The 22,617-nt window shown below is 41.9% G+C and overlaps 1 protein-coding gene across 2 annotated transcripts; it reads left to right on the plus strand.

Annotated features, from left to right (window-relative positions):
• The first annotated feature begins 386 nt into the window (after positions 1–386).
• Positions 387–20,438, plus strand: LOC123374358 (neural Wiskott-Aldrich syndrome protein-like). Of its 2 annotated transcripts, none has more exons than XM_045024236.1 (7): positions 387–752; positions 1,279–1,462; positions 4,085–4,127; positions 5,034–5,184; positions 5,765–6,144; positions 17,491–17,593; positions 20,215–20,438. In XM_045024236.1, the coding sequence occupies exons 2-7, from the start codon at positions 1,293–1,295 to the stop codon at positions 20,256–20,258; spliced, it is 891 nt and encodes a 296-aa protein (XP_044880171.1). In that variant the 5' UTR covers positions 387–752; positions 1,279–1,292; the 3' UTR covers positions 20,259–20,438. The 2 variants fall into 2 exon arrangements, with proteins under 2 accessions (XP_044880171.1, XP_044880170.1); XM_045024235.1 differs by having other exon boundaries at positions 387–709.
• The last annotated feature ends 2,179 nt before the right edge of the window (positions 20,439–22,617 follow it).

Below are 22,617 nucleotides of genomic sequence, written 5' to 3' on the forward strand. Positions count from 1 at the left end.
ATGCACCTAATACTTTATGCCACACTAATTTACTGATTCTCTAAATGGAAACCACTTGTGCATATCTAGTTTGCACCAATTGCACATATTAGTTAATCTCTTTTCAAAGGTGTATTTTACTCTTCACTCCAGTATGGGATACACTAAGGCTTTAGTCCTGCAAACACTTATGCAGATGTTCAACATTAAGCATGTGAGTAATCCCTTTGACTTCTGTGAACTCTTCACATGCTTATAGTTAAGTACACATGTAAGTGATTGCAAGATTAGGGCCTACATTAACAATGGACAGAGATTGGTTATTACAGGAAATTGACAGGTTATCTTGTTTAGATTTTTCTATATAATGAAAATTGGGTAATAAAGTGTGTTAGTAATATAGAAAAGTGAAAATAAGGGTTTTAAAGACTATTTGTGTGGCTTTGATTTTATTAACATAGCATTTTTAAGAAATGTTGCTTTTTCTGGTCATTTGAAAAAATAAGATAGTGACATTCTGTGTTCTTAACTAGGATAATTGATAATAAGAAAAACATATACTTTAGTTCTGTGTTTGAAACTAGTATTAGTTACTGAGTTTATAGTCAAGACTTTACGTTGTGCTGTGGGGAGAAACATATGGTTAAGAACTACCAGCAGTCTTTTCTGTTCAGTAGTTGCTGTCTCTAAAAAGTGTGTTGTATTTAAACTGAGTTTATGTTAAGAAAGGGTAGGTGCTTTTTGTCCTCTATAAAAACAAAAACCTTTAGCAGGTAGGAGGGGAACAGTACTATACTTCTAATTTCTTGTATGTGTGAATTCCCTTCTGTTGTTAGCTGTATAGTAAATTACTATAAACCAAAAATATAGTTGGCTATTATTAGTAACTGGTTAATCTTGAGTTTTCAAATACTGAAAATTGTGTAGTCCTGTTGAAAGCAGACCTTTACTACCATCAAAATGTAGATGGTGTCCCTGTCTTGAACCGGGCAACTGAAAACTAATTATATTAACAATTATACTTTTAAAACTTGTATCTAAAAGAGTATGTAGAAGGGAAGAGTTGAAAATTCAGCACAGATAATCTTATTATTTCAAACTTGGAGGTAGTCTTTTAACCTGTTAACAGATAATAGTAAACCTACACTGGGTAATATGATTCCAGTGTGTCACAGATATAATCATTCCTTAAACAGACTTAGCAGGGATTGTTAAAGTTAATGAAAACTCTTGAAATTAGAAGAGGAAAATATTTATTCTATACAAACACATTCACTAACTTTTCTTCCATTGTTTCAGTACCTGTGTTTGAGATGCCGTCACCGTTACCTGTACCTCAGACAAGTCTAACTTCTCCTAATCCTGGACTTTTACCACCTCCGTTTTATGTTTCTCAAACAACAAAAGAGAGGATTAAATGGAAAGGAAAACCCAAAAGAAACAAAATAAATAAAGATGACATTAGTTATCCAAGCAACTTCAAGTAAGTGAGGAAAGAGCTCTTATTTGTGGATGAAATATTAAATTGGCTTATGTTGGTCAGTGTAGTATCCAGTGGGACAAAAATATGTATCTAGCTTGCAAATTGTTTGGGTATCAAAGTTATTTAACAAAACTAGCAATTGTTTTTCAACATTTTCTGCACTATTAATAAATATCCAAAATTGCTTTTTCTTATTCAGTACTGTCCTTATTGTATCCTAGGGCAGGACTAGGAACTAGACTTCCAAATTTTCAGGTACTTTAAGCTGGCTGCCAATAGATAAATGGGCATTGTACTTACTAGCACCTAATGTCTACTCCAACTGAATCACATGCAATCTCTGCATAATAGTGAACATGAGCTTTTCAGGTAAAATACTTGGCCCTTACAGAGTGCCTCAGACTGTTGTTATGGGAGTTTATGAAAGTGCTGTTAAGCACATAATGCACACATTGTACAGATGGCAAACTGCTGCATGGAGTCATGATGTAAAGAGACACAATGAGTTAATGGCAGAGGTGGGACTAGAATCTAGGACTCCTTAGCCACAATTTTCCAAGAGGTGGACCATCTGAGAATTGGGCCCCTTTTATGGATTATCAGGTTAGGCACCCAAAATCTATAGTTGCTCTTGAGAATTTTGGCCCTGAATTAGTTCTGATCAGACATGAAATAATATCATTTTCTCAATAGAAGGCAACGTGGGGAAGTTAACTGGAAGATCAAATGTAGCTTATAATACAAAGCTCTTACTTTTAAGGAATATGCTTAAACCCTTGTTAACCTTTTCTTCTTGTATATGTCTGATGCTACAGATGTATTAGGTAGTGGAGAAGCTGAAGTTACAAGGATATATGAATTTGGTCAAGCTTATCTTGCCACCTGTAGAAAACAAACTACCATAATTTAAAGGTCAATAAATCAGTCTCTTTCATCCTCAAACTTTTGTTGGCTTTACTTACTTTAAACGGTGGATAGCAAATAACATGTCTGTTTCTGTTTACTTCTGATTTTGTCAGATTCCCTAAATACCAGTTGAAAAGTGATACAGTTATGTTACTGCAGACTACTACTACCCTTTAAGTCCTTCCCTGGCTTACTAATGAGAACCCCTTATAGGGCCAATACTGACTTGGGAGATACTGAGCATCTGTTTCTTCTAAAAGAGAATATTTACTTGAGCTATACTTCATAGATCCTAGAAAACTGCTGTTAAATGCCACCTTGGTCTGATACGGAGAACAAGGCTGAAGTTACTGTGGCTGTTTTGAATCATTATTTGTGGTATGTGGTGTCTCTAAAGTTGCAACAGTTTGCAAGTACGGGCTTTGCGTAGTATTGAATACCAGAATGAGCAAATACCATGATACATGAAGGACTGGGCTGTTCAAGGATTTTGGATGAATCATGCTGTAGAAGGCTTCTACAATGGAAAGCATGAGGAAAAAGAACAAAAAATGGGTAGTGTCAGTTTTCTCTTGGCCAAATGATTGAAGAGGACATTTTTGTTATAGCTAGGGGGAGGGATAGCTCAGTGATTTGAGCATTGGCCTGCTAAACCCAGGGTTGTGACTTCAGCCCTTGAGGGGGCCACCTAGGGATCTGGGGCAAAATGAGTACTTGGTTCTGCTAGTGAAGGCAGGGGGCTGGACTCAATGACCCTTCAGGGTCCCTTCCAGCTCTGAGATAGGTCTCTCTCCATATATTATATTTTATATTAAATAAAGGGACACCACTAAAGAGACCCAAAAGCTCCTGACACATCTGAATTGTTCTTTGTTGCCTGACACTGTGTTTAGAGACTTTTGGGGGGAGGGACTAGAAATCTGCCACTTTGTCTTGATTTCTTTTGTAGTCTATGAACAATGACTAAAGATGGAAGGAGTTAATAAAGAGACTGTTAGCTGTGGCAGCCTCTATAGTTAGAGCCACAGAATATTGAGTCCTTCTGTGCTTTCTAGGACTACTGTAATGTACCATCACTTGTGAATGTTACTGTTCACAAGGAATAGATAGGGGGAGGGATAGCTCAGTGGTTTGAGCATTGGCCTGCTAAACTCAGGGTTGTGAGCTCAATCCTGGAGGGGGCCACTTAGGCATCTGAGGCAAAAATTGGTCCTGCTAGTGAAGGCAGGGGGCTGGACTCAATGACCTTTCAAGGTCCCTTCCAGTTCTAGGAGATTGGTATATCTCCAATTATTACCTTTTTCAAGTCACTCCATAATGTAAAAATGAATCCACTTACTTAAAAAAAAAAAAATCAACTTGCTAGACTCCGAAACAAATGTTGCTACTAAAAGTCTAGTAGACAAAATGGGGATATACACACATAATCGAAACTTATTCTTCAGCTATTCCTGAGGCAGCATATATACATCATATGATAAGGCCTCTTATTTTCTATGCATGGGCCATGTGATGGAGTTTCCATGATCACTTCAAATACAACTGTTACCCTTGACATTCTAGAATTTTGAGTGAAACTGACTTCTAGTATATTTTCAATATGTCTCAAATAAGGTAAATAAATTAGTCAAGTCACCACCATATACAACTGTTACTAATCTTGAATCCTATGTCTGCAGTGTGCGGTGCTAAAATGAACAAATATTTTCTCCCTAGGCACTTGGGCCATGTGGGATGGAATCCACTAACTGGATTTGCTGTAAGTATTTACCAATACAACTATCAAACTTAACTGATAATGCTTCAGCTTGTGTGGATTAATTTTAGAATGAAGAGTTAACTTCTGTTAACTCTTAATAGTTCAGTATTGTGATCATGAGCTAAAAATTGCACTGGATTGCAACTTGGCATTCCTTGAGATGAAACTTTCTTCAACACAAGTTTTAAACCTGTAGGGAAAGGGGTGGGGTGGGGTGGGGGGGGGGGGGAACGAAATGGAAAGGCCTCTTCTGTCTTGCTGAAGAGTGGCCAAAATGGAATTATGAGTATATTTTTAAAGAAAGCCAATCCACTTAAAATTGGGTGGCTAAGAGCTTTAAACTTAAGACTCATCTTAGCAACATATTTTAAGAGTAGAGGAAACAGTAGATAGCTTATTTCTCATGGCTTTTATTAAAGGTCTCTGTAAGACTGAATAATCACTTGAACTTTTTATAGGGTAAAATAGCTGAATTCCTGCCAAGGAACTAACAAGAAACATGAACTTACTTCAGCATAGAGCTACACTTATTAATCAGTTTACATTCCACTATCTTTCTTTAAGATTTCATTTAGTGAAGGGTTTCACAAACTTGTATTGCATTCAGTGTAATCTGGAGGCTAATGGGAATACTCAGTTTGAAAAGTCAGGTTTACCAGTTAGTTCCCCAACTTTTTTGTTAATTGGCTTAAATTTTAAGAAATGTTCTGGAATCTAAAGAAACTGATAGCTTCTCTCCAATAGTGTTGCTGAAATCTTCTCATTATACTCCTTCCCATGCAACCTCAGGAAGGGAAACAAAAATAAATTAGTATTGCACTGTTTAAGGTCAATGAGTGGGAAAAGATCTGAGATTAGTTCTGTCACATGACTAGCTTAACTTGACTCTTACTGATCATCTTGTAGACTATCTTGGATTCAGATCTGAAGAAGCTATTTATTCAGGCTGGTGTAACAGAGGATCATCTAAAACACAAGAGAACCTCTGAAAAGATCTTTAAAACAATTGAGAGGAAAGGAGGAATAGAAGCTGTACGGAAAGAGGTCCAGATAAGAGGTACTAATTCATTAGTGCAAATTAAACTTAGATACAGCTTAAGTAAGATACCACTTTGCCAGTATTTTAGCATTCAACTCATTACAGTAATATACTGGATTGAAGTAGGCTCTACAAGCTTGCCTTGTTACAAAAGCAAGTAAAACATGATATAAGGCTGAGGTAACTGAAGGTTCTTTCCATATTTAATAGAGAATCTGTTTAGAGGCATATTGAGGCATATAGTGTGCAGGGGGTGAAGGCAATGCAAGCCTCAAAGATTGGATTTAAGCTTTCCTAAAATACAAGGGTGTTCACATCTTGAGGTTTTGCTCTGGGCACACTTAGTAGACTAGCTATATTAAGAGTAGTATTAGCTAAATAGCTGACACTTTCTCTAGTGCTGTATAATGTCTCATCCCTACCCCCTTGCATTGTACAAAATATATGGGATAAGTGCCTAGAATTCTGCTTCTTTTAAGATTTCTGATAAGTGAAACCCTTTGCCAAACAAAGAGTAGATGCTGATGTTGATTGGGTAGGAAATCAATCTGAGACAGATATGCTCTTAGGTTTAATATATAACTTCATTTTTCTACAGCCACATCTTCAAGATCCAGTTCTCATCCTCTGCTTCATTCTACGTCCTCTTCAGAGCAAAGTCCAACCATAACTCCTAGTATTGAACTAAACTCCCCAGTTTTAAGAGCAGATGATGGACTCAAAGCAATTCTAGCACCTCCCTCTACATCAAAAGTGCTGTTACTTCCATGGAATGTCCCTTCAGTTGTCATTGCACCAGCACCTCCAATGCCACCTCTTTTGTCTTCTTCTACAAGGGCATCACCAATGGGTCTACATAAACCGACTCTCAGTCTGAGAGGACCACAGCTGCATAAAATAAAGACTGAAAAGACCCCAAGTACTTTGCATCAAAATGATTTAATGGGTCAGATCAGAAAGGGAATCCAGCTGAAATCGGCAAGTATTTTTTTTTTAACCAGTACTAATTCCTACTAGTGAGCATATGACTTCTCAGCAATAAGAAAAGCTAAGTGTGACTAATAACAATACATCCCAACCGGAGCAAAGGAAAGTGTGGAATCTAAGGGTGCAATTTAACACTTGGTGTAGGCCTGTACTTCTATTGCACAGTTGTGCTGCAGCTAGGAAGCTGACTATGGTACAATGTAAACGTAACTCTAGAAGACTCTTTTAAAAGGGTATCTTATTGTCTATCTTGACAACAAGAATGTGAAAACTGAGAATAAGCAACTTCTTCAGAGTAAAATGCCACCCTAAGCTTGGATGGGTCACTTCCCCAATCTTTGCCTCTAAGTGGAATTTGCATGGAAGGTGTTGTAACTTACCTTAGAGTAAGGAAAGCAGTGACTCCTCAAAATGTGTGTTAAGCAATAAATTAATGGATTTAAAAGGTATCTTAGACAGAAACATAAAGTTAAACTAATGTGTCTTTCAAATAACTCTAATTTATAAAATGAAAATGATCAAAGTATCAAAACTGCTTGATGGTCAGTGGGACACAGTCTCTTATTTGAGAACTGTCAGGGTAGTTAAATAGTGAACTGTCACTTCACCTGTAGAGTTCTGCTACTTAAACACTCAGGCTGACCAAAAAGATCAAACAAGGTTCATACTAGCCAGTCTGGATGAGCACATTAAATTTCCTCCTCTTGTAAAATTGCACATAAAATAGCCTAGAAAGGAATCTTTCCCAAGTATGGCTTAAAACTCATAGCGAGACTTGCCTTTTCTCTGATAAATGCATAAATTAGTGCTTTGTGGACTTGTGTACCATCAGTCAGTGGGAGAATCCCTAAGCACTTAAATGTTAGGTAGGTAGGCTGACTTGTAAAGGTACTGGTGAGGCAGAACTAAATAGAAAAAAGCAATCCAAATTCCTTTTCTGCTTTGATCTAAAGTTGAGATGCATTTCCAAAGCTGCTGGAGTGGAAATCTTCAAAACTAGGCTTTCTGCTGGTGCTTCTGGTGAAGTTTTATTCCATACTCATGATCTGTACCCCAAACTGCCAAAAAAACCCTCAAGTCTGAGGCTCTGGCTATACTAGAGAGCTTATAGCAGTGCCGCTGCAGTGCTGTAAACTCTCTAGTGTAGCCACTCACAGGGTGAGCTCTCCCATCAACTTAATTAATCCACCCCCAATGAGTGGCGGTAGGTATGTCAGTGGGAAAAGATCTCCCATTGATGTAGCACTGTCCACACCAACACTTAGGGTTGGTGTAATATGTCACTCAGGGGTGGCATAGTCATACCCCTGACTGACAAAACTTATACTGACATAGCCTGAGTTCTTAAATCCTGTGAAATCACATGAATGGTTGTTGTAAACAGCAAAATACCACCCTCTTTGGGAAATTCCAGGCACCCTGATGTCTGGATAAAAAGACCAACTGGAGCTCTATGCTTAGAAAACATGCACATATAGTAGAGTGAACAACCAAATTTTATTTGGAACTGCTAACGTAGTTAAACTTGAAAAATAACATGAGAAATCAAGAGGTTGAGTTCTGGAACAGCTGTTGCATCAGGCAAACTTGTCTCCATCTATAGGTACTGTAATCAGTTAGCCCAGCTGTACTAACTATAATATTTAGCACAGTGTGCTCAATGATATTTATCAGCCTCTTTCCTGCAACTTTGTGCTAGAAGCTACTAGATGGGTCGCAAAAGCATTCTCATTTGCTTCATATGTTTCAAGAGTCTCCGAGGGGGCGGGGAAGATGTTAAGGGACATAACTATATTTTCTCAACAGTATGGGTTCTCCAGATGCTGACCATTATTGTAGCATATCCCTCATCTAGCTGAGCATTGCCTCTTGCAGTTTTTATCCTATCACACATAAACATGATTATGTTCTGTCATCAAAATCTAACTGGATCTGGTTAATTGCAGATGCAATAACTTGAAGGTTAGACTTCAGTTGTAAAAGTAATGCAGCCACTAGTGTTGGGAATGTGAAATAGACCCAACAAGTGTCAGTAGTACCTGCTCCATATGTTTGTATTTGCTTATGAAGCTCTTGATATATGGGAAACTGAGTTTATCCCACAGCCATGTGTCATATAATGGCCTAGATCTGAGGAGGGAGTACAGCATCAAAATAAGTAGAAGGGACCCATTTTATTTTGAGCATAGGTTTCAATGATAAAATAATGCTGGTACTCTCTAGGGTGCATTTAGGAAGCTATTTATAGTAGCTTTCTTTTACAGCTGTCATGGAAGAAAACATTTTAATTGCACCCAAAGTGTCATCAGAAGTCATTTTTAGTTGGGGTAGTTAACCACAGAGAAGAGTGGCTTCCACAGACAATCTGCTTGTCTATCCTATGAAATCTGATAGCAGAGAAAGCACTCTCAGTGCTTGGTGACTGTAAGGGAGGTACTCTCTAACAGGGAGGCATGTAAAAACTCTTTCCAAACAATGAAGTAGCTTGAATGCACTTCTCCAACCTGAAGAGGGCCCTGAGTCTCTCAAGGGGTGTGTGGTGCTAGCTCCTGCACTGGGAAAGGGCAAAAAGGACAAGACAAGCTGGGTCCTGTGATTTCCAGTCTTCACAGGACATTTGGGATAGGCTTGAGGTTTCATAGGATTTTACACATGATGTGGAGCCATAACAGCCATGTGGTCAGAGTTACTTCCTGGTTTCCAGTAGTTAACCCAACCTCACTCCTTGGACCACCTGCATAGGGCCACAACAGGGAAGCTTCCCTAGGCTTTTCCTCATGCTGCTGCAGGTGGGCCAGCAGCTATGCAAGATGGTGAGAACATGCCCAGATGGGTTTACTTCAGAGTGATTCACTTTCATGGTGCCCCATCTGGAGCTGCTCATGGGCCAGGTCCTAGGCCAATGTAAGGGCTGCCTCACCTGCCCTGTAGGGCTGAAGGTCCTAGGGCAGTGGGAGTTAGGAATTCCTAGGGAGGACAGAGGCCAGGGCTGAGCCCCATAACCTAGGCAGAACCCTGGTGGAGAATCTTGGCTTCCTCGGGCTGTGGGACATGCTTATGAAGAGCTGCTTGCTGCCTTGTGTCTGTTGTGTATTTTGGTTGTCATGGGTTTTGTTACTATGGCAACTGAGTTAGACTATTACGGGATAGCTCAGCCGGTTTCAACCGGCTGAGTGAGCTCTCTGTAATCTGTAAATAAAATGGAGGTTTTGGTTAGCTGCCTGCTCTCTGGCCTCAAGTGATTGCTTCCTACACCGGCTGCCCCAAGGATATAACAGTGTCACTTAAAGGAGGGCCCTCTGCGCCCCCCCCCCACCCCAAGGTGGATTTTAGCAGTGATTGTGCCTTGCTTTGCTATTCTAGTTGCTTCTTACCTGGGTCCCATCACTGCTTCAGCAGAGCAGTGTGATGGCTGGGTTGATGGCTCTGATCTGGGACTAGGTCTGATGCTTCCTGGCTTGGTTCTTGTTCCTGGTGCAGAGACCCATTCCATTTGAGCATTCCTTTATGCTTGTCTATCCTAATCTCCTGGACTAGTCATGCTTGCAACTTAAACCTATGCACAACATTGAAACTGGCATTTTTGGAAGTGAAGCGGGAAACTCCATCACTAGCAATAGACAGTATATCTGGTGTTGCTGTTGGTGACCTTATCCCTATGAGATGTGGTCTGAAAGACTGATCTAATCAGACATCTATTGAGGAGTGTCCTCTTCCAGACTCAATGTCTCTTTCTGCAGCAGTTTAATAGGCTAAAGCATTTCTGTTAGGGGGTTGCAAACTTCCTTAATGTAGACTGTATAATCTGTCCCAACCCAAAGATGAGAAATTTCCACTTCTAAGCATACTGTTAGAATTTTCCACTGAGTTTTAGTGAACTTGGCTGTTTAGTGCCCATAAACCCCACTGTCCCTACAACACTTACCTTTTGTAACTTCTATTCTGTGCCTCACCCCCACTCCATCCTGGGATCTGGAAACGTCATCCATGAGAATGCAGTCTTTTTTTTTTTTTTTTTTAATTCTAATTGTACAATACAAGCTGAGTGAGGACAATCCTCTGCAGTTGGAAGGCAAATGACTACTCCCACACCTTCCTGAGCCCCACCTTTCCCAAGGGAAGCCAAAAAATGAGGATATGAATAGGTCATCTAATGAAAGGTGCTTGAAAAGCCCTGTGATAACCATACATTGAGCAGACATGATATGGACTCAGGGAAGGTGCTTGTCTGAGAGGCTGTACAGAACTGATATGGTTGTTAGCTTATTTTGGCTGGTGTAATGTTTCACTGGTGATATTCCTCTCAATGAATCCTTGCTTCTAAAGCTAAAGCAACTCTTCTTGTGTTAGAAGCCACCTCTACACTAGAATCTCTGCCATTTTGGGGATATGGATAAACATGGTAGCCCCTGATGTACCTCTGTCTCCGGGCTCATGAGAGTGAGCCAGGTCCCCAAAGCATGGTGCAGCCTTCAGCTTTGCAGGGCCACAGTCTGGTCTGTTAAATGGGATAATCTGAAGGCAGCTCCCCTGAACCCCATATTCTAATTGGGGCCAGAAGACCAGGTGTTTGGTGTAGGTGGAAGCTTAACCCACCATCCCATGTCTGGATTATTAGACTATGGCTTTGAGTGTCTGTCTCTGTCCTTGCATAGCAGTCCTGCTCAAGCATGTCAGTCAGTGACAGTGCAGAATTCTTCCAGTCAGATGGGTGTTCCATGAACCCACAGACTGGCTACAGTGTGAGTGCACCAGTCACTTGCTGGATGAACTGAACACTCTTTACCGGTTTCCTGAAACTTGGGGGAAATGGTTCATCTTTGGAATGTCTTCTATATCTCTCCTTTTGTGTCTTCAGGTGGCATTGGGAATGCAGATCAGGTTCTGAGATGAGCAGAGCCACCTCTGGGATGGAGTCCTACTTGCCCCAAATAGTTCATGCTTTTGAAATGTGCGCATTGTGCTCTGAACAGAGGCTTGTCTGTCTCCTCTGTCTTGCCTGACAGGAGCTGGAATGTACTTAAATCATTTCAGCAAGAGTGGAGTTAAGGGCAGGATGTATGTTGCGTCTCGCCCACAGCCCTATGGAAAAGACAATTTCCCTTCTCTCGGGGCACAGCAGCCCTTCACAGGGAAGGGAAGGAGTGACTCCATCTACATGGAATTCTTTGTGACTACAGCTCTCAAAACACTCTTTTCTGTCTAGAGACATTTAACAATTAACACTACCAAACATTGCATACAGACTTCTATTCATTTCACTGCCAAGAATGTACCTAGGCTTAACAGCAGTATAGCTGCTTTCTCAATTGCAGGCAGCAGATTCAGAGCACTAGCACCGGAAGCCAAGGAAGAGCCAGAACAGAGGTGGGCAGCTCTATGGAATCTTGGGTGCTAGAAACAGTATTCACAGCCAAGGGACCATGTGCACCATGCACCCTTTTTAGCTTACACAATGGCATTTGATAAGGGGTGTGTGTGTTTTTGTTTGTTTTTTTTTTTTTTTTTTGTGGGGGTGGGGAGTCTGAAGGTCTACTAGGGGCTTGCCTATACCAGAAACCCCAAATTCAGTTCATGGAGTTGCTTTAGGGAACTGATTATCTGTGGTGGTCTCACTGCAGGTCATCCGGACCCTGTTCTAGGGATTCATAAGTCACAGGATGCAGGAGAATTGAACCCAGGCTGCTGGGACATGGAGCAATGTCAGGAAGCCAGTGATCTTGCAGATCCTTAGGCAATTAATTTGGGCTTTTCCTCGGGTTTGCCATTTAGGGGGGTGAGGCTGCAGTGTTTAAAGCAACCTTTCTGTTGGTTTTCTTCAGGGCCTTCTGAGTCAGTAAGTTATTTCCCTTGTGCCAAAGGAAACTCTTTGAGGCAAGCTCTTGAACTACAGGACAGGCAGTGGAGAGGTGAGACTGTACAGCTCAGGTGCATAGATCACAAACTGATCAAATTGGGGTTGGTGAGGATGACCTGTGTCCTATATGGGCATTGCAGGCATATGTGGCTCAATGGCCACCTGGTGAGGGTCCCTTGTTCAAATTCTAGTTTGTGGGAGTGTGTAGGAAAGTGCTGTCATTCTTAAGCTTGCCACTGAGAGATTATGGCTCCCACTTCTTCCATACAGGGGCCTCAACAGCAGCTACCTAGTTGGACATGGGTGCATCCAGAGGTCCAGGCTATAGGGCACAGATGATTTAGGCTCAAAGTTCTTTGTGTGGTTGCCTGAGGGAAGGCTGATGGAGTTGATGGGCCATAATCACCACAGGCTTTCACAATGTCTGCTTCCTTCCCCATGTCTATCATACAGAATGTATCTGTGCATTCCTACAGCTGGGGATATGGATTTCGGGGCACTGGGTTTACAAGAAAACATATAATTCAGCAAGGGCCTTGCAGCTGGGTCTTGGGCTGGATGGAGTTGTGTTTTGGCACAGCAGATGAGCATGTGGTGGGATCAGCCCATGGATCTTTTGAATAGCCTGGTGCTCCATCAGGACACACCAGACATCCTTGTTATCCACCTAGGATGACCTGGGAATGTGCCATGGGCTCCAACTGATCTGGGAGGCTAAGTGGGTTATTGGACTGCTGGTTGACTTGTTTCCTGGTGTGAGGATAGTATGGTGGACACTCTAGCCCACAGGATTTGATGGACTGCTGTCCACCCACACAAAAAGGTGGGATAGGGCCCAGAGGAAAACCAGTTTGAAAGAATCAACATGGCTGGAGTCCCAAGGCAGCTGACGTATCAGATTAGCATGCAGCTGAGATTTATCAAGGGGACTGAGGGCACTTCTGATATAGGTGCTGATTTGTTCCTGGATGATCTCAGTATTGGGTTGGCCGAACTTCTAGATAACCTGTGCAGAGTGGGGTGGAGGCATCCAAGCTGATCCTGGTGCCTCCTTGTGACAGGTGCCCAGGGCAAGAACTCGCCTTTTTGTATCTGGAGCCTAAATAGTAACACAGTGAACATTGCAAGAGCAATCTATATGAGGGGGCATTGTGTCCAACACCCAGGGGAAGGGTGAAGCAGGGGCTGGGGTTGTATCTCTGGGGGACCATCCCGCTAATGGACTCGAATGTGGTGCTGGCTGGAGGATCAAGGTCCCCTCTTACCACAACCCCTGGAATGTAAAGGGATGCTAGTGGGCAAGTGTTGGTTCTAGAGACCATCCCAGTGTGATGACTGCTCCCATTGTGGTGGGAGCCACCAAGAATTGGCAAAGGTCAATGGAGTGTGAGAGACTGTGCTGAACTGTCCCCCAGTGGGAACCTTGGATTCAACTTGATGAATAAAGTTGCATCCTGATTAAAAGCCATATCATATGTCCTTGCCTCCTTCTGTGTGGTGAGCATACTATTTTCCATTACTGTGGGTAATAGAAAAATACAGCGTTAGCAATGGAATACTACATTGAAAGCTGCTAATACGTGTCTGGCTGTGCTCCAAGCTTTAGTTCCTTTTTCTTTTGAGTAATGCTTTGAACCACAGCTTGCTACCTGTATTGGAATGTACGTGGGGAGCCATGCAACTTCTGAATTGACCTTGCAAAAAACTCTGCATGTGGAGGTGGAGTCCTTTGAGGCTTTGTAAATTCTGCAATAATTCTATTCATCCTTAAGTGTTCCACTGTGCACCCTTCCAGTCTCCAACTAACCATAGATGGAGATGGTACTTTCTTATAGATTTTGCTTTTTTGGGTGGGTTTTGCATTTAAAAATCATGCAGTTGTGATCTGTTATGCTCTTGTATTGCTTATTTTTAGAAAAAATGTGGGGGAAGAGTTAAACTGGACCATAGACTATGGCTTTGTTTTGACTTTGACATAAATAACTAATCCCGCAATTGAAGAGAACTGATGAAACAGTACTGTACAAATTCCTGCATGTTAAGATGGAAAACCTCAGTAATGCAAATTTTGCATTAACAAAACATACACTGGTGACATTACCTTTTTTTACTTTACTGCTGATGCTTACTGAGAAATGTCTAAGCAAATTGCAAGTAGTGAGCTCTGATGCTTAAGCTCTAGTAGTTACATGAGCAAAAATGCCTTGGCATGTGGAAGCTTGTTTTGATTCTCTTCTCCTGTGCTTAAAAAATAAAAATAAATCTTACTAAAGCCTAATGGCTGGGCAACTATCACCACTGCTTCCTTGAAGCCAGGAAAAAACTGACTAACTTTAGTTAGAATGCCTGGAGCAATTGCAGGTTGTCTCTGATGCTCCAAGCCTCATCTTCACTGGTTTTGAACGTGGACAGTCTACAAAACTAGGTGGTTCCTCCTAAACATCTTTCCTCCTGGGAGGAGTTGTTCCTTCCTTACAAAAGGCTTTGTAATACAGGGAGAGTTGATAATTTCACTATAAATGGAAGTACACCAAGCCTATCTGAAAGCAGAAGTGTCCCTCTTATTACCACTCTATCTGCAGTATTTTCTTGTATTTAGGAAATACTTGAAACTCTATTTGAGGCAATTCACAAGCTCTTAAAGGCAAAGTATGAGTCTACTGCTCAAATCTGGGAAAAATGTGTGTTCTAGCTATTTTCCATCCTGAGGTTAAAATTGGACAAACTATGGTCTTATCCAATAACTGAGTGGAAGCTTCATCCTAATTTGAAAAAGGTCAGGGTTGGGTCAGTTCACTTAAAGCATCTCTTCCAAATTAATTCATTTCCCATGAGTGAGTTGTTTAGCCTAAAACTAAATAAACAGTGATCCCAAATGCTCATATGTGCATCATTATTGATTTTTTTATCGGGTTTTTCATTCTGGTAATATTTTAAAGTAAACAATGGATGTTTATAGCATAATTACTTTCTAAAAATAACTTTAATAGTAATATTCCCACCTCACATCTGGAGTGGACTTTCTAATGTTGAAGCAAAACTCTTCCCAGAAGAAATCTTAATTAAACAGATTGTTAATCATAATTCCTAGTTAAGTAACAGAGTCTAATAGCCATAATCCTCAGTGCTAGTTTATTGATATAATCCTGCGAGGTATTTTTGGCAGAACTATGCTAATCTAATTTGGAAACTCTTACACATAGTTAGTTCCAAAGCCTTAAAAGCCCTTTGTATAAAACATTTTTGTCTAAGTAGTCACTGGCTAGTAAAATGAACATCTTTCATGATCACTGTTAGTAGCATGTATTGCAATAGGTCAGAAAGGACAACAAAAAGCTAGGAGTTGCAGTGGCTCCTGTTTCAAAGTTTAATTTCACTTGTTCAGTGACAGTATCAAGGGCAGTCTGTAAAATGGAGACTGGAATGTGAACACCACATGGTACTGTGGATGGAAAGTGCAGCCTTGCCAGGTCCTAACCTGGAATACTGTATCTCTTGCCAGTGTCCAAGTTCTTCATCCAATGTCCATGATGTCACATGATTCCAGGTCTCTATGGTGGATGGCTGATTGAAAATCTCCTAAACTGTGTAGTTCTGAGTGAAGTCTGTGCTCCATGTGAGGTGTCAGAAAGACTTAAGTCCTCTTACCACAGAACAGGCAGTAGGAGGGCAGATAGGCTTGGTGTATTTGTATTTATAGTGAAATTATTATCAATCTTCTCTGTATTACAAAGCCTTTTGTAGGGAAGGAACAATTCCTCCCAGGAGGCTAGACATTTATGGGAAAACACCTAGTTTTGTAGACTGGTCACGTTCAAAACTAGTGAAGATGAGGCTTGGAGCATCAGAGACAACCTTTTATCTCTGAAAGAGCTGCAGTTGCTCCAGTCACTCCAGCTAAGCTTAGTTTGCTTCCTCCTGTCCTAGAGTGGCTATTTGGGATATACAGTAACTCCTCACTTAACGTCCTCCTGCTTTACATCACTGCTCCATTAGGGAACATACTCATTTAAAGTTGTGCAATGCTCCCTTGTAAAGTCAGCCAAATGACGTTATAAGGGAGCATTGCACAAGTTCCTCTTCTCCGCCTCCTCCCCCTCCCAGCACTTCCCCGACCACCAAACAGCTGTTTGGCAGTGCTTAGGACTTTCTGGAAGGGTGGGAGGGAGGGAGCAGGGAAGTTGCCCCCCCAGCAGGCAGGGCCACCTGGAATGCAGGGGCTTTTGGGGCTGCAGGGCCCTGGCCTAAGGGGGCCCCGGCCTAAGGGGGCCCCAGGGCCTGGCCTGCAGCTCTAAAGCCCCTTTCGGAATGCGGCCCTGCAAGCATGAGCCGGAGGACTCAGAAGGAGCAGGAACAGCCGTGCAGTCAGTGGCTGGAGAGCAGTGGTGCTTTCCCCTTCAAAGCCAGCCAAAGAGAAGCGGGGCTTTGAAGGGGAAAGTGCTGCTTCTCTCTGGCCGCTGGCTGCCCGGCTGCCCCTGCTCCTCCAGCCTGTGCTCGCAGGGCCACATTCCGACAGGGGCTTTAGAGCTGCAGGCCAGGGCCTTGCAGCACCAAAAGCCCCTGCGTTCCGGGTGGCCCTGCCTGCTGGGGGCAGGCATCTCCCAGAATAGTGGCCATGGAGCGGTGCTGTGCTGCACAGAGCCACCTGCACACCCCCTGCACCAAACAGGAGCTGCCCCAGGTAAGTGCTCTGCACCTCCTCCTGCCCCAGCCCTGAGCACCCTCCCGCACTCTAACTCCCTCCTAGACCCTGCACCCCCAGCCCCAGGGGTAAGCCAGGAGCACCTCCCCACCACAGTACATTATATAATGCCTTTTGTCTGCCCCCAAAAAATTTCCTTGAAACCTAACCCCCCACATTTACATTAAATCTTATGGGGAAAATTGGATTCATTTAACATCATTTCACTTAAAGCTGCATTTTTCAGGAACATAACTACAACGTTAAGTGAGGAGTTACTGTATTCAATCCTAGGCTGCCTTCTAAAGATGCATTCATCTGAAGCTGAACTGGAATCACTGAGTACAGATCAGCTATATTGGGTAAGAACTAGTTCTGCCTGGCTTTTGACCTGGAACAAAGTCCAAGTAAGGAATAACTAATTCTATGTCCCCTACCAGTGGCATGAACACCAATGTCTTGCTTTCACCTGCACCTCCACCACCCAATCAAAGACCAGTAGCTTCATGGTACAGCTATCAGACTGGCTTGAAATAGGGTATGTGGTTTCTAGCTGTAACTCTCCCAAATACTGTATAAACTGACCCAAAGTTAATGCAGAGTTATTGAACTAAAACAGATTTTATTTCTTATTTTGGCCAACCAATTAATCATCATATAATACACTTAAAGAACGTGTTGAATCTTTACTAAATACATTCTTGCCCAAATTACTATTTATTAACTTAAACATAACTCCATATTTCTGGTCTTAATAGCTCCATTATACAAGTCTAAATGATCACTCCTATTTAAACAGGTGACTCTAAGTCCAACATCACCACAGTCACCCAACGATGGAGAAATAGTAGCTGCTCTTAAGGATGTTATTCAGAAGAGGTATAAGGCCCTTTACTCTTCAGGTAGGCTTATAAAATATTTTCTCTTTGCTTAGAAAACTTTAGTATTGTGCTTTTCTCTAAAATTTTACCAGTGTCTATTGGTATAGTAGTTGGAGGAACACTACTGCACTCAGTCTAACTTGTTTAGAACCCTTTCAGCTTGGTTCTAAAAGGTTCACTGTCTCCATTTAGTCTGGATTTCTGACAGAGGTGGGCATGGATTTGGGGAATTACTTGTAGATAAGAAGAGTTAATACAAAATTTATAGTAGTCCAGTATCTATTACAGAGGCTACTTCATGAACTGGTGAGTAATACCTACTAAGTAACTGCAAAAAATACATGTTGCTGGAATGGCATTCTCAAGACAGGATAGCTTACATCAGGGGTTCTCAAACTTCATTGCACCTTGACCCACTTATGACAATAAAAATTACTACACAACCCCAGGAGGGTGGAGTGAAACCTGAGCCCACCCAAGCCCTGCTGCTTTGGGGGTGGAGAGAGCAAGCCGAAGCCCAAGGGCTTCAGTCCCAGATGTGGGGGCTGTAACCTGAGCCCCACCACCCAGGGCTGAAGCCTTTAGTCTTGAGCTTTCTCCCCCCTCCCCCCCCCCAGGTAGTGGGGCTCAGGCTTTGGCTTTGACCCAGGCCCTGGCAAGTCTAAGCCAGCCTGATAACCCCATTAAAACAGGGTTGTGACCCACTTTGGGGTCCTGACCCACAGTTTGAGAACTTCTGGCTTACATGTTTATAAGGAAAGTGATCAAAAACCAAGTACATCAACCAAGTATAGGAAAAGGAAGGGATGCAACACTAAAGCAAGTAATTATTTGTACCAAATTTAATATTTTGTTTCAAGTCTATTTAGGTAGCTTTTTAAAAGATGAGTAAGTTCTAAAAAGAGTCTAATGAGAACTCCTGATTGACCTAGTCAGGCTGAGAATATAGCAATAGTAGTAGCAAGATAGAAGAACTTACCCAAATAGTATATCTTTCACCCCAGCTCTTGTTCTCTTTGTAGTCTGGATCATCTAGTCTAGAGGCGGGCAAACTCTTTGGCCTGTGGGCTGCATCGGGTTTTGGAAATTGTATGGCAGGCCGGTTAGGGGAGGGAGACATGGTCTGGCCCTCACCCCTTATTTGCCCCCTGACGGCCCACTCCCAGGACTCCTGTCCCATCCACCCACCCCCCGCTCCCTGTCCCCTGACTGCCCCCCCCCAGACCTCTGCCCCATCCAACCCCCCTGTTCCATGCCCTCTGACCACTCTGACGCCTATCCACACCCCCGCCCCCTGACCACCACCCTGAACTCCCCTGCCCTCTATCCAACCCCCCCGCTCCCTGCCCCCTTAGCGCACTGCCTGTAGCAATAGTGGCGCTACAGCCACATTCCGCGCAGCTCAGAGCACAGGGTCAGGCCAGGCTCTGCAGCGGTGCTGCCCCAGGAGCTTGCAGGCCTGCCACCTAGAGCATTGTGTTGGCAGCGGGGTGCGCTGAGGCTGTGGGAGAGGAGGGACAGCTGGGGAGGGGCTGGGTGCTAGCCTCCTGGGCCAGGCAGGAAGGTCCTGTGGGCTGTAGTTTGCCCACCTCTGATCTAGTCACTTAGTGCCTGCAATCACACTTTGCATACAGGTTTAATTGTTCCACTTACTGATACCCAAAAGTTAGAGATGGTTATGTATTGTTATACCCCCAAGGCTGATGTTGTGATCACTACATAGAAGTACAACTTTATCAGACAGAGGCTTTAGAAATGCTTTCAAATCTCCCATACTGACTATTCTTCCTCCCTGCATCTGCCCTCATATAATGGCACGGGTGCTGGAACAATTTGTATACTGGGAGTGCTGAGACCCATTGAACCAAACTGCAACCCCTGTATACAAGAGAGCTCACTTCAAGCCAGGTGGTGCTGCAGCTCCCCTGCACCCCTAGTTCCAGCACCTATGTATAAGGGGGTTACTCAGGTTGATAGTCTCCTCCACCTCCACCACCACAGTCCTTAATAGTGTCAATAGTGGGTGTTGGTGGGTTTTTGGTTTGTTTTGTTTTAATTTTGAGAATGCAGAGAGGTCACAAGTATTAATCTGACATATAGAGGGAAACATGCGTGTTGAATCAAAAAAGTCTGGTGCAAGTAATTGAGAACTAGTGCATCTGACCTGAAAAAGCATCTGACCTGCATCTGACTTATAGAAAGGCCTCTAAGTTAGTATCCCAATTCATGCTTGCTTACCCTCCTCCCTCCCTGACTTCTGGATTGATGATTTTGATACTGAGTTAGCTTGTAACATTACTCATGTATTACTTTTAATTCCATGGACTGCCACTGTGGCCTGTGATCTGACTTGGTAACTTTTAGGCTGACTGATTTATAGGAAGAATCATCTGGAGATAAACTTGAAACCCTTGTAGTCCTGAAGGCCCTACATCACACTCGCATCAATTTTTATAAGCAGTTACTAAATGAAGAGCTATGTATTGTAATTTAAGTCTTAGGAAACAACAATAATGAAACACATGCCTGTCTAGCTTAGTTACAATACAAATCAGCTAGCACTTCTAGTGAATCTATGATGGAACTTCTTAATCTTTTTGCCTAGTATGGGACATTAATATATTCTAATCCTCGTTTTGCAGATGAGGAGACTGGGTCAGAGAACGAAGAAGAATGGAAAAACTAAAAGATTTTATTTTTCCTTGAGGTATAAGAAAATTACAAGCAAACTTGGGTACTCCCCTCTTTCTCCTCCTCCCCCCATAGGAAAAACTTGAACTCTCCAGTTGCTTTACTGTAAATACCACCTATTTTAAAATCTCCAAAATGTAGATGGATTTTAAACCACCAACTTTCAAATGTATTGTTAGTATGGGGTGTATAAAATAAACTTTTTTTCTAAAAGCTTGTTCTTATTAGAAAACACTACTTCACATTTGCAAGTGGTCAAAAATGTAATGAAGACCTACATGGTTAAAATACAGCACAGAAAACTCCTGGAAAACTAACCCTGAAATTATTTACTTCAAATATTTATACTTCAAAATAGATACCTTAGCTAAGTCCATAAAATTAGACATGATGAACATCCAGGCAATGGTTCTGTAAAAAAGGAGGTTGGGGAGAGAACAAATAAACTCTTCACTTAGAAGTTTAAGGGCTGTTTTTCTGCTTCTATTGAAGTAAGTGGATGCTTTTCACTGTCTTAGATGGCTGTGGAATTTAGCCCTAAATTATAGCAAAGTATTCAGCAAGCTGTTGAACACTAAACTTAAAATACCTGGAATCTTGAAGAGCATCCTCTAGCTAACACATTGCCCAGAACTGAAAATGCAACTCAACTGATGAGCGGGAAGGGGGGAAAAAAATTACTACAATCACTGGAGGGTTTATAGTTGGCAAAATTTTGCTGTGGAAAGTGGCTATGGGGGCTAGTGACAAAAAGCAATGCAATAGCTAGGTGTCTGTCCCCTATAAACAGATTCTCCCAATGTCCCTTAGGGAATTGGTCATAGGCAACTTAATGGTTTGTACTGCCTCATGCAGCAAAAACTACATTTTGTAATGAGCAGTACAACAGGTCTCTTAAAACTGCTTAATTTTACTTTGAAAGTTGCTGTGGTAAACTATCAGCAAAGTGGGTAACTCTCTTAATGGGCTGTTGAAAACCTGGTTCAGATAGTAGTATGCAATTACTATTGAACAGGATTATCACTTTTTATTAAGGAGCTGCTTCATGTGAACATGCAATAACAAATTCAGTACTTACACAAGAAGAATCTAGCAGTAGGTCTCTTACCACAGGCAGTTCCTAATCCATTAGGTCACAGTAGCTCTTAGCCATCTAACTAAACCTTTGTGCCTTAGTTTTCTCCATATGATATGGGGGCTAATGTTGGGCACTTCAACACTGCCCTTTCACCTGGGGAAACTTAAGCACTTTACAAAGGTGAATAAGCAATAGCCAGATTTATATGGGTTTCCTAAATAAAATTTGAAGCACTCTACAAAAAGGCTGTGTGAACTACTGGCTAAGACATGGATCTGTTGCCTTGAAGCTCAAGATTTTGCTTGTGGTACCACAAGCTTATGCCCTGATTCTGTAAACACTTGTCAGCATGAGTTAGACCCATTTAATGGAGTTAAGAAAAGTGGAGGAGAAGGAAAGGATGGGTGGGGATTAATAAGGAAAATCATTAGGAAAAAAGTGGTGATACAGCTTAGTACCACTTTTTAATTTTAACATTAAAATACAGAGACTGTTCTTTAAAATACAGGGGATGGGCATTAGTAGGGTAGAGTAACACATGAACACTTTTCCAAGTTCTACTTATATCCACTCTATGTAGAAGTGATAGCAATATGAAACTGCAGAGCTGGTGATACATTTCATTAACCTGTGTTCACTTTAGCCGCTTTATGCTCACTTATCTGTGGCTCTTGGATTTATTCTAATGTTCTTAAACTCTGAATAGCTTCAAACAACTACCACTCTTAAAACAAAACAAAAATTCCCTATATGTTGCCACCTCTTAAATGGAAAATTTCTCCTAAGCCACACCTGCTAACAAGCCAAGAAAGGCAAGATACATTTAAGGGCAAATGACAGCAATTCTACAAACAAGTGCCACTGCTTCCATCTTGAGTGTAGTGGGTGATGTGGTGTGTTTTTTTTTTTAAGGGCTAGAAATGGGAGGGGAGATTACCACTCTGATAGCTGGCTACATTGCACTACTTTCTCTGGAAGGTGTGCAGATGATGATGTACTTCAGTCATGACTGCATAAATATAGAGAAGCTCATTGTTTCCTGAAGCCACTTTTAGACATTGTCTCTTCTGACTCTGGTGCATATGGACTTGGTGGTAGGTATCTTATATGGCATATTGAGGAATAGCTAAATTCAACCTTAAAGCATTTGTAAAATTCTTTACTGAATGATATCAGTACAGGATGGCCTAGTATCCCAAAACGTTAAATGACAGTTTTGGGAAGACTTGCATCTCTTGAGGCTTTGCCAGCTGGGTATATCCTAGTATCAAGCTGG

The sequence above is a fragment of the Mauremys mutica genome, chromosome 7 (genome assembly GCF_020497125.1).
Source record: "Mauremys mutica isolate MM-2020 ecotype Southern chromosome 7, ASM2049712v1, whole genome shotgun sequence".
NCBI lineage: Eukaryota > Metazoa > Chordata > Testudines > Geoemydidae > Mauremys > Mauremys mutica.